This window comes from Glycine max, chromosome 2 (assembly GCF_000004515.6).
Source record: "Glycine max cultivar Williams 82 chromosome 2, Glycine_max_v4.0, whole genome shotgun sequence".
Taxonomy (NCBI): domain Eukaryota; kingdom Viridiplantae; phylum Streptophyta; class Magnoliopsida; order Fabales; family Fabaceae; genus Glycine; species Glycine max.
Window position 1 is genome coordinate 43,513,683 of NC_016089.4, and position 14,594 is coordinate 43,528,276.

At 33.2% G+C, this 14,594-nt stretch overlaps 2 protein-coding genes across 3 annotated transcripts; one reads left to right on the forward strand and one right to left on the reverse strand.

The window, feature by feature from the left end:
* Positions 1 to 1,887: 1,887 nt before the first annotated feature.
* On the forward strand, positions 1,888 to 6,928 carry LOC100800568 (ethylene-overproduction protein 1). 2 transcript variants are annotated; one of them, XM_003519214.5, is made up of 4 exons: positions 1,894 to 4,359; positions 4,610 to 4,901; positions 4,988 to 5,297; positions 6,294 to 6,928. In XM_003519214.5, exons 1-4 carry the CDS (start codon positions 2,369 to 2,371, stop codon positions 6,512 to 6,514), a joined length of 2,814 nt encoding a protein of 937 aa, XP_003519262.1. In that variant the 5' UTR covers positions 1,894 to 2,368; the 3' UTR covers positions 6,515 to 6,928. The 2 variants fall into 2 exon arrangements, with proteins under 2 accessions (XP_006575422.1, XP_003519262.1); XM_006575359.4 differs by lacking the exon at positions 6,294 to 6,928 and having other exon boundaries at positions 1,888 to 4,359; positions 5,019 to 5,237.
* Positions 6,929 to 7,150: 222 nt separating this feature from the next.
* Positions 7,151 to 13,832, reverse strand: LOC100809790 (probable inactive receptor-like protein kinase At3g56050). The gene is made up of 9 exons (XM_003518268.4): positions 13,603 to 13,832; positions 13,337 to 13,475; positions 10,244 to 10,315; positions 10,017 to 10,160; positions 9,796 to 9,936; positions 9,016 to 9,560; positions 8,643 to 8,833; positions 8,439 to 8,571; positions 7,151 to 8,007 (listed from the first exon to the last, which is right to left on the reverse strand). The coding sequence occupies exons 1-9, from the start codon at positions 13,697 to 13,699 to the stop codon at positions 7,409 to 7,411; spliced, it is 2,061 nt and encodes a 686-aa protein (XP_003518316.1). The 5' UTR covers positions 13,700 to 13,832; the 3' UTR covers positions 7,151 to 7,408.
* Between the last annotated feature and the right edge of the window lie 762 nt (positions 13,833 to 14,594).

The following is a 14,594-nucleotide window of genomic DNA, read 5'->3' on the forward strand; positions in this document are numbered from 1 at the left end:
AGTTGCTAACATCAATATTAGTATATTAGTATAAAGGGATAAAATCAAATGATATTTAGTGGAAAAATTGGTGCAACGATACTTTTAATACTTTTCTTTTACAAAAGTCAAATCTTATCAATTTAATTTTTATATTAAAAGCTCTTATGAAACAGATCAAATTTATAAAAAAAAGAATGTAATTTAAAAGTCAAATGACATATTGTTGCATTACTTTATTTTAACATATACTATTATATTTAAAATATAAGTATAGTTTATTATGAGAGTGCATATTTTAGAAAATTCTAAATTATGTAAAGAGTAAATAATGTATTATTTTTATATTATTAATCAATCACAAATCATATTATATATAATAAGTTTATTAATTTTTACAAAAATTATTTTAAAAATCATATTAATAATTATTTCTGTTTGGTTGGAGTATAAAATATTTTACAGCAATAATAAATAGAAATTGTACTCTTATTTAAAATTATAATTTAATGGTTGCATTCATAAAAGAATGCTTTTAAAATTATATTTTTTGTGTGCCAAATTATTATTTATTAAATTTAATATATAAGATCATTGTATCTTATAACTAGTATAATAATAACATATTGAATTGAATTTATCAAAGGAAATGCTGTTGCTTCATTACCAATCATACACTATTGACTATTCCCGTCTCTGCCAAAAGCCAAAAATGAAAAAGGGGGCCATTTATGATAATATGATTTAGACACTCAACCAATATTCACAAATTCATTTATTACAGTGGTGATCTTTATCACAGTGGTGATCGCCACTGGAAGAAAAGTTGAGTTGACAATTGCTTTCTTTTATTGGAGGATTTCTTTTATATGTATAAATCGAAGATAAGTGATGCAAGATTTTTAATAATTCATGTCTTATTCAATCAAGTTAGATTACAGATAAGAAAATAATAATAAAAAATAATGATTTTTAATTAATTTATAATTAAATTAATAATTTTATTAATTAGAATTATGTGTCAATAATCTATTAGGGGATCTAAATCATTAATTGTATTACGATTAAAAATAAAGAGATTAAAGTTATGAATTTAAAAATATAGAAGAATCAAAATTGTAATTTAATTTTGATAAAAAAAAAAGTGGGAATTTAAAAGCCCTTTTATATTCGGGGAGTGGAGAAAAATAGTGTAGAAGATACTAAGAAAATGTAATGACCTGTTTGGTAGTGATAAGACCGCTTAACCTGATAATAATGGGAATGGTTACACAACTCACTCCACCTTAGCCACCTTTGCTTGCCATGCAATAAGCAATACCATCCAAACCCAAAAATTGCGGTTTATTGAATCCAAAAGAATTAAAGCAAACATGGTTAGGTTACTAAGAAAAGGAAAACCTGATAATGGAAGCAGTTGACCAAACTAATTTGATTGGAGAGGTTCTCTCCTTGTGTGAATGAGTGAGTGTGTGGTGGCCCACCCTCCTCTATTTCCGGAATCATCAGTGTTATTAATTTATTAACTTTATTAGTAGAAAAAAATTTAAAATTAAGACATCTCTTTCTTTCTCTTTTTCACATCATTAAACTAATCTTATATTATTAGTATTATTACTTATTGTCCATTTAGCAGCTCGTGTAGACGTGTAGGCTGTAGCCTGTAGCAATCGAATAAGCTAAAAGACAAACTAAACTGCTTTCCTCCATACACACACAAACCTCTCGTTGTGCGGTCAGTCCAAAAATCTTCAATCCCACGATTACTATGAAAGTTAAATTACATTTTTAGTCCACATGTATTATGTTTTAATTGAGATAATTGCTCTTCTTAAGTTTATTCTCTTTTGTGAGTATTTCTTTTATATTATATTCTCTCTTTTACATTAGACTCAGAGGATACAGTATAGTATTGTTAACATTCTTTCACATAATATAAATATGTATTCATAGAGATTAATTGGGACATAAAGGCTTATTAATATCCAATCATACAATATTTTCTCTGGTATCACCCGTGATATAAAGCCTGAATTTAACACCTTTTTATGATGCCGAGTTCTGTTTAGGCCACTTTCTCTTCCCATCAATGCACACAACTATGTAAAAGTAAAACACCAGTACCAAAGCGAGAAAAAAAAAAGCATTTTTTTTCAGATATAAGCTTCATTGTGTTGGGTGCTGCAAACACCTCCTTCCCCCTTCTCTCTCTTTCTCTCTGATGGGTTTTGGAAGCATGTACGAGGAACATCTTATACTCAAAGGTTCACACTCACACCCCTAGCACCCATAGCTTATGGGCATGCCAAAGTTAAGCTCTTTCTCCCAACAAGTGCTTCAACACTACAACGTGTGTGTCCACTGAAAAAAAAAAAGAAACAGAAGAAAAATGCGAGACCTGAAGCTAGTTGAACGCTTCAAGAGCACCCAAGTTCATGCCCTCAACTCAGAAGCAACTAGCAGAAGAAACAAGGCCACAGTGGGAGCCAGAGCCAGAGCCATCACAATCAGATCATTGGTGTCAAAGTCCAAATCCAACACCACAACAACGTCAACAACAACAACAACCTCAGCAGTTGCAAACCTCGTTGTTCCCCTTCAGCTCCCTTCTGCTGACACTCTCGAACCTTCCATAGAGCCTCACCTTAAACCCATCAACCTCGTGGAGGCCTTGTCTGAACTTTACCAAAGGCTAGAGTGTTGTTGCCTTCAGTCTGAGAAAAAAACATCACTTTGTGTGGAGCAGTTCACGCTTCTGCGCAGCCTCGGAGATCAGAAGCTTCTGAGAAGGTGTCTAAGGACAGCACGGCAAAACGCTGAGGATGTGCTTTCCAAGGTTGTGCTTTCGGCATGGTTGAGGTTTGAGAGGAGGGAGGATGAGCTTGAGGGTGTGCCTTCAATGGATTGTGGTGGTGGTGGTGGTAGTTGTGTTCTTGAATGTCCAAAGGTGAATTTGGTGAAAGGGTTTAGTAGTCCTTGTTCAATCAATGATAGGTGCCAGTGTCCACAAGGGACTAAAGAGGAAGCAACTAGCAATGAAGAAAGTGTGTTTTTGTGTTTGCCAGATGAGGAGAAAAAGGATGTTTCTTTTTGCATTGGGATTGAGGAAATTGATTGTGTTAGGTGGAGAATTGCAGCCCTATCTGACCCTTTTAAGGCCATGCTTTATGGTGGCTTTGCTGAGTCCAAGATGAGGAAGATTGATTTCAGCAAAAATGGGATATGCTCAAAGGGTATGAGGGCTGTGGAGTTTTACAGCAGGGCTAAGAGGTTGGACTTTTTCTGTGCCATGACTGTTTTGGAGCTTCTTTCCTTTGCCAATAGGTTCTGTTGTGAGGAGATGAAGGCTGCTTGTGATGCTCATTTGGCTTCAACTGTTGGAAGTGCTGATGATGCATTGACACTTATTGACTATGGATTGGAAGAGAGGGCACCCCTTCTTGTGGCTTCGTGCTTACAAGTGTTGCTTAGGGAGCTACCAAATTCTTTGCATAATTCAAAGGTGATGAATGTATTTTGTAGTTCTGAGGGAAGGAAAAGGTTGGCCATGGTGGGGTATGATTCTTTCTTGCTGTACTATTTCCTGAGTCAGGTGGCTATGGAGGAAATCATGGTGTCAAAAACTACAGTTATGTTACTGGAAAGGTTGGGAGAGTGTGCTGCTGAAAGGTGGCAGAAGGCCCTTGCATTCCATCAATTGGGGTGTGTGCTGGTTGAAAGGAAAGAATATAAAGAGGCTCAGCATAGTTTTGAGGTAGCAGCTGAAGCAGGTCATGTGTATTCTGTGGCTGGTGTGGCTAGAACTAAGTACAAGCAGGGTCAGCCATATTCAGCCTATAAGTTAATTAGTTCTCTCATATTTGAGCACAAACCTGCTGGGTGGATGTATCAGGAGCGCGCTCTTTACAACATGGGGAGGGAAAAAAGTTTTGATTTGGATGTTGCAACTGAATTGGACCCCTCCCTTTCATTTCCATATAAATATAGAGCCCTGGCAAAGGTGGAGGAGAAGCAAATAAAGGATGGAATTTTAGAGCTTGATAAGATTATTGGATTCAAGCTCTCTCCTGATTGCTTAGAATTGCGGGCTAGGATGTTTATAGCTCTTAAGGATTATGACAGTGCCATAAGAGATATCAGGGCATTGTTAACTTTGGAACCAAATTATGTAACTTCAAATGAAAAGATCTCAGGGAAATACTTGGTTCATCTCCTTAGCCATGTGGTACAGCAGAAGAGTCAGGCTGAATGCTGGATGCAATTATACGAACAATGGTCTTCTGTAGATGATGTTGGTTCTTTGGCTATTATACATCAGATGCTGGAGAATGAGCCTGGAAAGAGCCTACTAGAGTTTCGTCAGTCTCTACTCCTTTTGAGGTAAGCACATGTGTTAATCAAAACCACAGGCAGTAGCTCTCTTCTTATAGTTTGAATTGTTATGGTATTTATTGCACGTTGTTCTGGAACTGATAAGCTTATCACGTTGTTTATTATACATAATGCTCTTGCTGGTATCTAGAGATTTGATTTATTTTGATTTTTGAGTATGTCAATGCTTCCTGGTCTGTCAACCCCAGTTAATAAAATACAATATCAAGAGAATTCATCACATTTATGAAATTCATAGGTTAAACTGTCAAAAGGCTGCAATGCGCAGTTTGAGGATGGCCAGAAACCATTCTAGCTCAATGCAAGAAAGATTAATTTATGAAGGATGGATTCTATATGATACTGGCTATCGGGATGAAGCGCTGGCTAGGGCTGATAGGTCTATTACAATTCAGAGATCATTTGAAGCCTATTTTCTAAAAGCATATGTGTTAGCAGATACAAGTATGGATCCCGAATCTGCTTCTTATGTTATCGAACTTCTGGAAGAAGCACTTAAATGTCCTTCAGATGGTCTTCGCAAAGGACAAGTTAGTGACCTCATCCACTATCCCTATTATTGATTAAGTCTTCTTGGTTGTCCAGTCATTTGATTGTCTTCTGCAATATTTTGTAGGCACTAAATAACTTAGGGAGTATTTATGTAGATTGTGGTAAGCTTGATCTTGCAAAAGCATGCTATGAGAATGCCCTTGCAATTAGGCACACAAGAGCTCATCAAGGTCTAGCACGGGTTTATCATCAGAAAAATCAACGAAAAGCTGCATATGATGAGATGACCAAGCTAATTGAGAAGGCAGAGAGCAATGCCTCAGCATATGAGAAACGATCAGAATACTGTGACCGTGAGATGGCAAAGGTTGATCTTAATGTAGCAACCCAACTGGATCCTTTAAGGACATATCCATATAGATACAGGGCAGCAGGTACTTCACCTGTCTTTCATTCTTAACCATCTGCCATGTGCTTTTTAATTGGAAACTGGGATTTAGTTAATAACTGAGTTTTAACATACTAATATACAGGTACTCATCAAACTTGCTTTCATTTATTACAGAAAACTTTACTTGTTAAACGTGATGAAGTATTTTTATTTTGAAATGATGTTCTGATTCAGTGTTTTGTAAACCTATTTCCTATGTCACTGACAACAAAACACTTGTTGCGTATTGTATTTCTGGGCATGGCCAAGCCTCTAGAAATATGTAATGTGACTATGTTTTGTCTGTAGTTTGTTTTGTACTTTAATACTGGGTTAGCCATCTATATTTATAAGTTGATTAAATCTGTATTCTGGAATGACAGTTATTTAAGCATTTGTTTGGGTGGTCCTCACTCAATCTTTGAAGTTGTCACGATCACACACTACTGCTATTGTGGTTAAATAAGATTGAGACCCTTTGCAAGTTTTAATGAGGGATAGAGTATCATTTTCAACAGAAAAATATAAATTCCATGCATATTTTTATGATGCTTCTTGATTAAACCTTGTTTTTATTTTTGATAAGTGAATGGCTTGATTTTGTCTTAATTAAAGTATGCTTTTGTAAGATTTTACACACACGTTAATGAGTGTGTGTGGCACCCTGTTTAAATCGTTGATCTATGCACACTATTCCTCTCTTTGAAGCTTGCATCTTGATGGATCCTAGTTACTCTTCATGAAATATATCAATAGCTACACTGACACTAGGAAAGTAGAAACTGAAAAACTTGCTGTTAAATTTGTTTTCAAAAGACCTTTTAATATAGCATCAAGAATTCTGGTCACTGTCTTAATGGTGAAGAGGATAATTGATGTATGGCTTTAAATTTATCAACATTTGACCTACACATCAAAAGGTAAATTTAATGGCTAGATTAGTGACACAAACCACTTGTTAAACTGAAATTTTCTCACATAAAATGTCACATATAACCAGTGATGATGGATGAGCAAAAGGAATCTGAAGCTGTTGATGAGCTCACCAAGGCCATAAATTTCAAACCTGACTTGCAGATGCTTCATCTCCGAGCAGCATTTTATGAGGCAATAGGGGACCTATCATCAGCACTTCAAGATTGTCAGGCAGCTCTATGCTTGGACCCTAACCATACAGACACACTTGATCTGTATCAAAGGGCACGGAAACTAAGCTTTTAATCATAAACGATATGCACATCAAATGGCTAAAATGTGGAGATCTTGGTTAGGAAATTTCTGAGGCATCCCAACTTTGTTAAGACACAAGGAGAGGACATGGATAGTCCAACTGTTGAAACAATGCCAAGACCCCTCAAGAAGCAATACTTGGATGATTAGAGGAAAAGATGGAGTCATGTGTTTCACGTGATCAGATAGGAAGATGATTCAGGTGTACATCAGAAGATGTTCAGAATGAGAATAGTAACTCCATTGTTAAAATATAGATTCTTGTGAGCCTTGTGCACATAATTTACCTCACATATTCACACATTTGTACAGTGACAGGGTTATGATTTATAGAGAGATTCACACTTTGTTTCCTACAACTACAATGTATAATTTATTGTTCTTTATGAAAGGTTTTATTTTTTCTGCGTCTTGCCAAAGAAAATGATAAGTAATGTGTTTCCAACTCATCAAATAATAATAATTGATGATGATGAGCTAATAGACGTCACGAGCATTTCCATGTCTAGCATTTTAGAAACAAGGACACTCTAGTTTGTCAACTATGTATTCACAGTACAAAATGAATTCGTTTTATGCTCATAGTAGGCAAACATATAACAGCCCTTTACCCTGCCCCAACAGCTGTTTCCCAAAAGAAGATATTCGAAAGGGTATTATTAAGGAAACAGTGTCCCTCCAAATATTAACAAAAGTCAATTCCTCTACAATGAGACAAATGTTATTTGTTCTCTACATGCTTTTTTCTTTTTTCTGTTGGCTTCAAAATAATAGTTTAGAAAACATTAGTATAAACATACATATTTCAAAAGTGCATGAATTCCAAATTTAGAGTAACTGTACAAATTATCATCCAACTCTTATTTGTGTTATAATATTAATGTCTCAACTTGAATCAGTGGATGTAATTGCCATTTCTGCCCACCAAAGTGGTGATGCTTTTGGATTTGCTCCATCAGGCCCCATAGCTGTGATTTCCTTGAGTCTAGATGTAACTTCTTTCATAGTTGGCCTTTTCTCCGGATCTGGTTGTACACAGTTTCTTATCACTTCAGACCATTCCTCAATCTCTTCTTCCTGCAAAGACTTCAGCCTTGGATCCACAACATCTCTTAAGGATTTCCCCCACCTTACATATTCTGCTGCCCAATCTGCCAGAAGTTCATTGTTCCCAGCAAGGGGAATTCTCCCTGTAATCAACTCAAACAATACTATTCCAAAGCTGTAAACATTGTCCTTGGTATCGGCTGACGATGTTTCCAAGAATTGTGTGGTTGCAGACCCATTCTTTGTATCACACATGTCATTCCATAAACTAAGATCTGATATTTTAGCAGCATAATCTTCAGTAAGGTATATAAAGGAAGATTGCAGGTTTCTATGGGCAATGGGTGGTTTCAGCTCATGCATATACTCTAGGCAGTAGGCTATCCCCATAGCTATCCTCATTCTCATTGTCCAATTTAGTTCTTCGCCTTCTCTAACTGCAGCATATGCAAGAATGAAGTCAAAATTGAAAAAACTTTAAATGCCGGTGCATATTGCAAACAATTTTCAAGATGCCTATGAACTAGTCATGTTTGAATAAGTTATCGATAAACACTTAAGGGAAAAGAAAATTAGATAAAATAATTGAATTCCTATAAATTAAAATCAACTTATGTATTTAACTTTTATAGTTCCCATCTTACTTCTTCAAAAGTTGAGGTATGTAAGTTGATTTTAACTTATGAGAGAAGTTCAATTAATTTTATTTTTATTTTTCTCTTATAAATGATTATGGAGAAGATTATTTAAACAGGGCTAATTTATATTTTTACTTCTGGTTGAAGAAGTTAGGTTGCTATGAGCCTGTAATAATCAAAGGAGGATATGGTTGTGGATGTTAGTAAATTTTGATCAAAATGTCACTCACTGTGTAGATGCTCAAATAGTGTTCCATTTGGAGCATACTCAAGCACCATCATTCTTGAGAATGGCTTATTCTCTTCACAATACCCAATGAGATTCACAAAATTCTTGTGGTTCACCCTAGATAATGTCGCAATCTGCAACCATGCAAAGATTAGAAGTAGGATCACAATTTATGGTGCATTTGCTACATTTGTTGCTAGCTTACCTTCTTTCTGAATTGAGCTTCCATACTTTTTGACCAGTTTTTAGCTGTGGTCACTGCAGATGATGCTACAGCTATCTCAACTCCACTGGAGAGAGTCCCCTTATAGACAGTTCCATCAGGAAGAGAACCAATGATGTTACTGAAATATTCAGAAGCTGCTTCAATTTCTCCTCGTTTGAGACTTGGCACACCTAAATCACACGTAATAAATGAGTTAACTAAATCCCACAGAAAGAAATAGTTGTGAAGGGTGGAAGGCCTAGAAAATCAACTTCATTCTTTGTATTGACAATGCATTTCAGAGTTTGAATCTATTTCTAATCTTCTGAATGAAGTAAATAAGATTCAGAATGCCCATGCAAGCATAAATTACCTTTTACGAAAGCTTTCTGCAGCTGGCCACTCAACCCTGTGGACCATGGTTTAACAGCCACAACCTTCCTACTTTGGAAACAAGCAAAAATAATGGCTGACACCAAAATCAATAGGGAGAAGCCCCCAACTGCAAACCAGATTATCACCGAATGATGTATTTGATTGGAACTGTCTGTGTTTCCTTGGTTAGAAAATGGTGAAGGGCTAGGCGCCCAATTAAACTCGGGTGGTAGTGTGTTTGCTGGGGATGATATGCCTGGAGTTGGTAACACTACAGGTGAAGGAGTGAAAAAAATACTGGAGGGAGATGGCAATGGCGAAGGCGAATATGATAATGGAACTGCTCCTGGTGAATATGAAGGACTTTCCGATGGTGATGATGAGAAGGGCTCAAAATCTGGGGGTAATGAAAAAGCGAAATGTGATGCTGATTGTTTAAGTGTCCCTCGGTTAACATTCCCTTGGATTCTAGGTGTATTAGCATCATTTGCTACCTTGAGAAGTTGCCTCCTGTATGATCTATCCCCATGTTGGCCAATGTGCCTGAAACAAAATTGTTACAAGCAAATAACTTCAAACTTGAACTGAAAATGAACTTTACAATGAATAAGCACGTTTTAAGCAATATTGGACTGAAGATTATTTTCATGTTAGAGCTATGTTACGGTAAAAAATTTATGTCATTCAACCATTTACTAAGGAACCGTTCATGAAATCCCAATTTTTGTATTGATGAACTCAGAAATCTGTTTTGTGCAATCCATCATCATATGCTTACCGTAAATGACATCTGCAAACAAATAATTCTCTAGTGGTGGCACCAGTTAGTTGTTCTTCATTGGCATGAAATTCAGAATTCATCTTGAGCTTATACAGCTCTGGAGTTAAGTTGGTAAGATAGTAATTGTTGTCCAATAAACTGCAGTGTAAACTTGATGACATTAGTCAACTAATGAACAATACAGGAAGAAAATATTTGGCATGAAAGGATCAACTTACAGAGTGGTCAGGGATGGCATACTGCCATGGTCAAATGGAAGTAATCCACTAAAGTTGTTATATCCCAAGTCAAGGACTTCCAATTTTTCTAAGTGTAGTATCTCCTTGGGAATTTCTCCAAAGAAGGAATTGTTGCGCAAAATGCTGCGGAGAATACAAAGTGTACAAAGTTTGTTAAGGAATATTTATTTCTAAAAACATATGGATTGGCATGTGAACCATCTTACATTGATTTTATGTGAGTCAGCTTTCCAATTTCTGGTGCTAGTGTTCCTTCAAGACAAAGGTCTTTTAAATTCCTGCAAGTTGAATATTCACATTGTATACTTTATACACTGATGGACAGAAAAATATCAAAAGACCACCCCCACTGGGGATGTATCTGGATGCAAGAGTTTGGAAGGAAAGAAAGGTAGGAGAAAATTTCATTTTAAGAATTTTTTTATTTTTTTAATGAAAAGAATAAAATTAAAAATAAGATAAAATAAAAATGTTTTATATCCCCCAATTTTCAGTTAAAACTAATCTATACTTTTAAAACAATGATTTTGTTTTTTTTATAATCGACAAATTTTGTCTCTTTTTCTGATATTACAAAGAAAGACAAAATATGTTTGGGTAAACTTAGACTTCTAATAAAAGAAAATATGAAGAAAAAATAAATAAACTACTCCATAGGTTAAAACTAATTTATGCATAAGTTACTGTGTTTAAATTCTATTATATAATCTTTTTAGAAGATGAGAAAACTTATACATAAATTATTTTAAACTTATGAAGAAGTTCATTTTTTCTTGTTTTTTTCTCCTAAAAATAAGTTTACTTAATCAGACCCAAAATCTTATATATATATATATATATATATATATATATATAAAAGAATTAAAATAATCAGTTTTAGATGGGAAACATCGCTCAGTCAGCCGGAAAAAACGGTAAGCGGAAAAAAAATATAAAGATTCTAACAAAATAGGGTGCATTTAAAGAATAATGAAGTGTTAATAAATATTGATATTGACAAGCATATAAATTAATAAATACGAAATTATTAAAACTCACTCATTTGATTTTATCAGCAAGTATTTATATAGTTGCATTTGTTAACACTCACTTATTACTTTATTTTGAAGTAAACGTTGCCTTTTAAAATAACAAATCCGACAAAAACAGGTATACTTTAACAAACAGAAGAAAATTCCTCAAGATAAAAAAAAAAAAACACAGAAGAAATATGCAAGATGATTAAGATATTACTGAACTCAAATATGAGAAAAATACCTAATTCACACTATTAAGAATCATTTAGCTTTTTGTTTCATAAAAAAATATATTTTCTAAACAATTAGTAATCATATTTATATTTATTAAAGAAGGTATTCAAATTTGAATTTAAGATTATTTTTGAAATAATAATATTAAATAGGATTAAATTAGGTAAAATTTGTCAATATTTCACTCCACACAACTTAAGTTTATCTCTATTTATATTTGAGTTAGAGAGTAGATATTTCCTTATTATTTGGTATAATACACAATTCAGTGTAATGTTGGAGACTTCAAAAGTTGTTTATTACTTTATACAATTGATGAGCATAACTTATTACTGCCTTTGGTGTTTTATAAGAAACAAATTTTAATGTAAAATATATTAAAACTTGTTATTTATAACAAAAAATAAAGGTAATAATTTTTTTTTATTCAGCAATTTTTTTTACACTAAACTAAATTATTTTTCACCCCACCACAAGAAGAGAATTTTTTTCTTACACTTAGCAATTAGTGGGGATTATCTATCGATAAGATTAGCAATCTATATTTCATACGGATTGGTCAAATTCATAAGTCTTTTCAATTTATATATGAGATTTACAGATTGACAATTCATAAGTTCATACAGATTGAATTAATCAGTAAGTCCCATACGAATTGAGGATGAAATTAAATTTTTTAAAATATATTAAGTGTAGAAGAAATTTATTAAGTATAGGAAGAATAATATGGATGAAGAGGTGTCTGCCGTCCAATTTAAGAGGGAAATCAAACCTGAATGGACCACGCTTCCCAGGGCCCAGCCAGTATTAAAGCCCAGCTGTGTAACGAGACCAATCAAAATTCGTTCGAACATGGCTTAAAACAGTGGCAACAACCTCAAGAATCTATTCAATGACGTGCTTAAATTCAAACGCAAGTGTCAGGTCACAGATGAGATTAGTGACATCTCCTCTAATTGGCCTCATCAATTTTATTTATTATCTTTTGACCACATTTCTCTTCTCGTCATTGATATCAAGATAAAATCAAATTATTATAGTACTTTCCATTTTTCCTCTCACTAATCTTGCCAAAGAAAAACAAACATTTGTTGCAGAAATTATTTAACTAGTTACCTCAGTCATTGGTTTGCATCTTAAGGAATAGACACTTCATGTTCAATTCAACTTGACATAGCATGCATGTGACTCACGTTAAAAATATGTCAAACTACATCAAATTTGTAGAAAACGTAGATGTTATAAGTTATAGTTTCCAGTACAGAACCAAACAGGCCCTATAGTTCATGTCTAGCAAAATGCAAAAAATCCAATTAACTCTTACGCGATATCGTTGACAACACTTGGAAATGTTGACAAATTCAATTTTGTGTCACATAGAGAGAGGGAAAAATAAATTATAGTTGTATCTCACTATGTTATAATTTTTTATTTTAATTTTATATACCAAGTATACTCTATTAATCAATTAAAAATATTTTAAATATAACTTTTAAAATAACTACTACAAATATTAATATATTTTCATTTTAATTATCTAAAAATCCATAATAATAACGTAAAAGTCTGTTACATTTTTAATATATTTTAATTAAGTTCTATTTTTTTAAAACTCAAATTCTATTTATTTAGTTTGTTTGTTGTTGTACAAATGAGATAGCAAGAAAAATGTGAGTAAATGCTAATTATATGCATGAAAAAAACAAATGAGATAGTAGTTAATTGTGTTGTCATAAGTAGTAATTATTTGCGTGACTTAATAAAGTGATTTAAGATTTAAATCTGAATTAATTTGTGAGCATAAAATAAATGGTGTGTCATAACAAACAAAAAAATATGCATAAAAAAAAAGAATTTTATTTTTATACCATGTTTGATCTCAAAATTGGAATATGTGGTGAAATGATTGATTTTATCAATAACTATTACTTTAAAAAGTTATAAATATGGTCTACCTAGTTTACACGAGAATAAGAAGGAGAAGAGTTTGGATGATGAAAAGAAGAGAAAAAAGAGAAACTAAAGAGAGAAAAGAGGTTAATTACTTACAAGGTCACAACATAACCATGAAAACACTCCACACCGAACCACGAGCAAGGATCAATGTCTCCATCTTCGCCACTCCAACTTGATAAAGCCCCCTGCGGGTCACTCACCACTCGCTCCCTCAACGCCAGCAGCGCCAAACCTGCGCCATCCAAAACGACACTCCGTTCCGTAAATAATCTCGCTTAGTTAAAAGATAAAACACAACACCAAACTAAACGAACCTCTCAGCACCGTCGTTTACATAACCATTGTTAATTTTTGTTTACCTTCTTCGCTCTTGAGCGTGGAACAGAGACTCTGTTTCTGGCTCAACGTGAAAACCAGAGTTAACAGAAGCAACTTCGACGGAGTGAATGGTGCCATGGTGAGATAATGATGAAGGAAATTAATTCCCTGTTGTTCTGGCTAAGGGGAAGAGAAGCCCATAGAGAGAGAAAATCAGAGTGTTATCTATATATATAATATATAACACCATAGGCACAATAATAATGATAATAATTCAGTTACTACTAATCACGGTATATATCTCATTATCTATTTAAACCTACCTAACATTGCTCTGTTTAACTTAAAACTGTTGTTCTTTCTTATCAAACATGTTTTATGAACATTATTCAATAGGTATGTTCAAGCAAAACGTCCAAGTCGTGTCATTAGCTATTTTAGTGATTGATATTATTAAAAAAATTATCTCTTATTATATTATAAGTATAAAATATTTCTCCTTAAAAAATATAAAATATTTACCGACTTTAATTTTTTATATTTGATACACCTATTAAGTATTTGCCAACTTTAATAATTATTAATCTTTATTGAAAAGTATAGTTAGTCTTTTTTAATGAAATTTTTTTCTCCTAATTATATTTTTTATCTACAATATTTAAACTTAAAATTTTGCTTAAAAATAAGTTTAGTTTTATTAAAACCCACGTAATACTAGTAGTTACTTATTAAATTTGATAATGATCAATTAATTTATTTATAGAATTTATTCTTGTTAATTCGGTTCTAATGGTGTCAAATCAATCAATTTAATATGTAAATTTGATTATTATTTTGAATATTAAGAATCAAATTGATTAAGATACACTAAATCTATAATTAAATTGAGTGATAAATATCTAATTTATGGATGCAGTTGTACGTCTTTTATAATATTAAGAATTAAATTGATTAATAATTACTAAAAAAATTAAATTGATTTTTCATAATTCAAAGTAAAATAAACGGATGATGCTAGTTTAAGGAATTAAAT

Bases quoted from the DNA above. Each gene is read 5' to 3' on its own strand.
- LOC100809790 (XM_003518268.4), bottom strand. From the start codon at position 13,699: ATGGCACCATTCACTCCGTCGAAGTTGCTTCTGTTAACTCTGGTTTTC. The intron at 13,476-13,602 runs GTAAACAAAAAT...TGGATGGCGCAG, and splicing joins CACGCTCAAGAGCGAAGAAG to GTTTGGCGCTGCTGGCGTTG. The intron at 9,937-10,016 runs GTAAGTTGATCC...TTTACACTGCAG, and splicing joins ATGCCATCCCTGACCACTCT to TTTATTGGACAACAATTACT.
- LOC100800568 (XM_003519214.5), top strand. From the start codon at position 2,369: ATGCGAGACCTGAAGCTAGTTGAACGCTTCAAGAGCACCCAAGTTCAT. The intron at 4,360-4,609 runs GTAAGCACATGT...TGAAATTCATAG, and splicing joins CAGTCTCTACTCCTTTTGAG to GTTAAACTGTCAAAAGGCTG. The intron at 5,298-6,293 runs GTACTTCACCTG...ACATATAACCAG, and splicing joins ATATAGATACAGGGCAGCAG to TGATGATGGATGAGCAAAAG.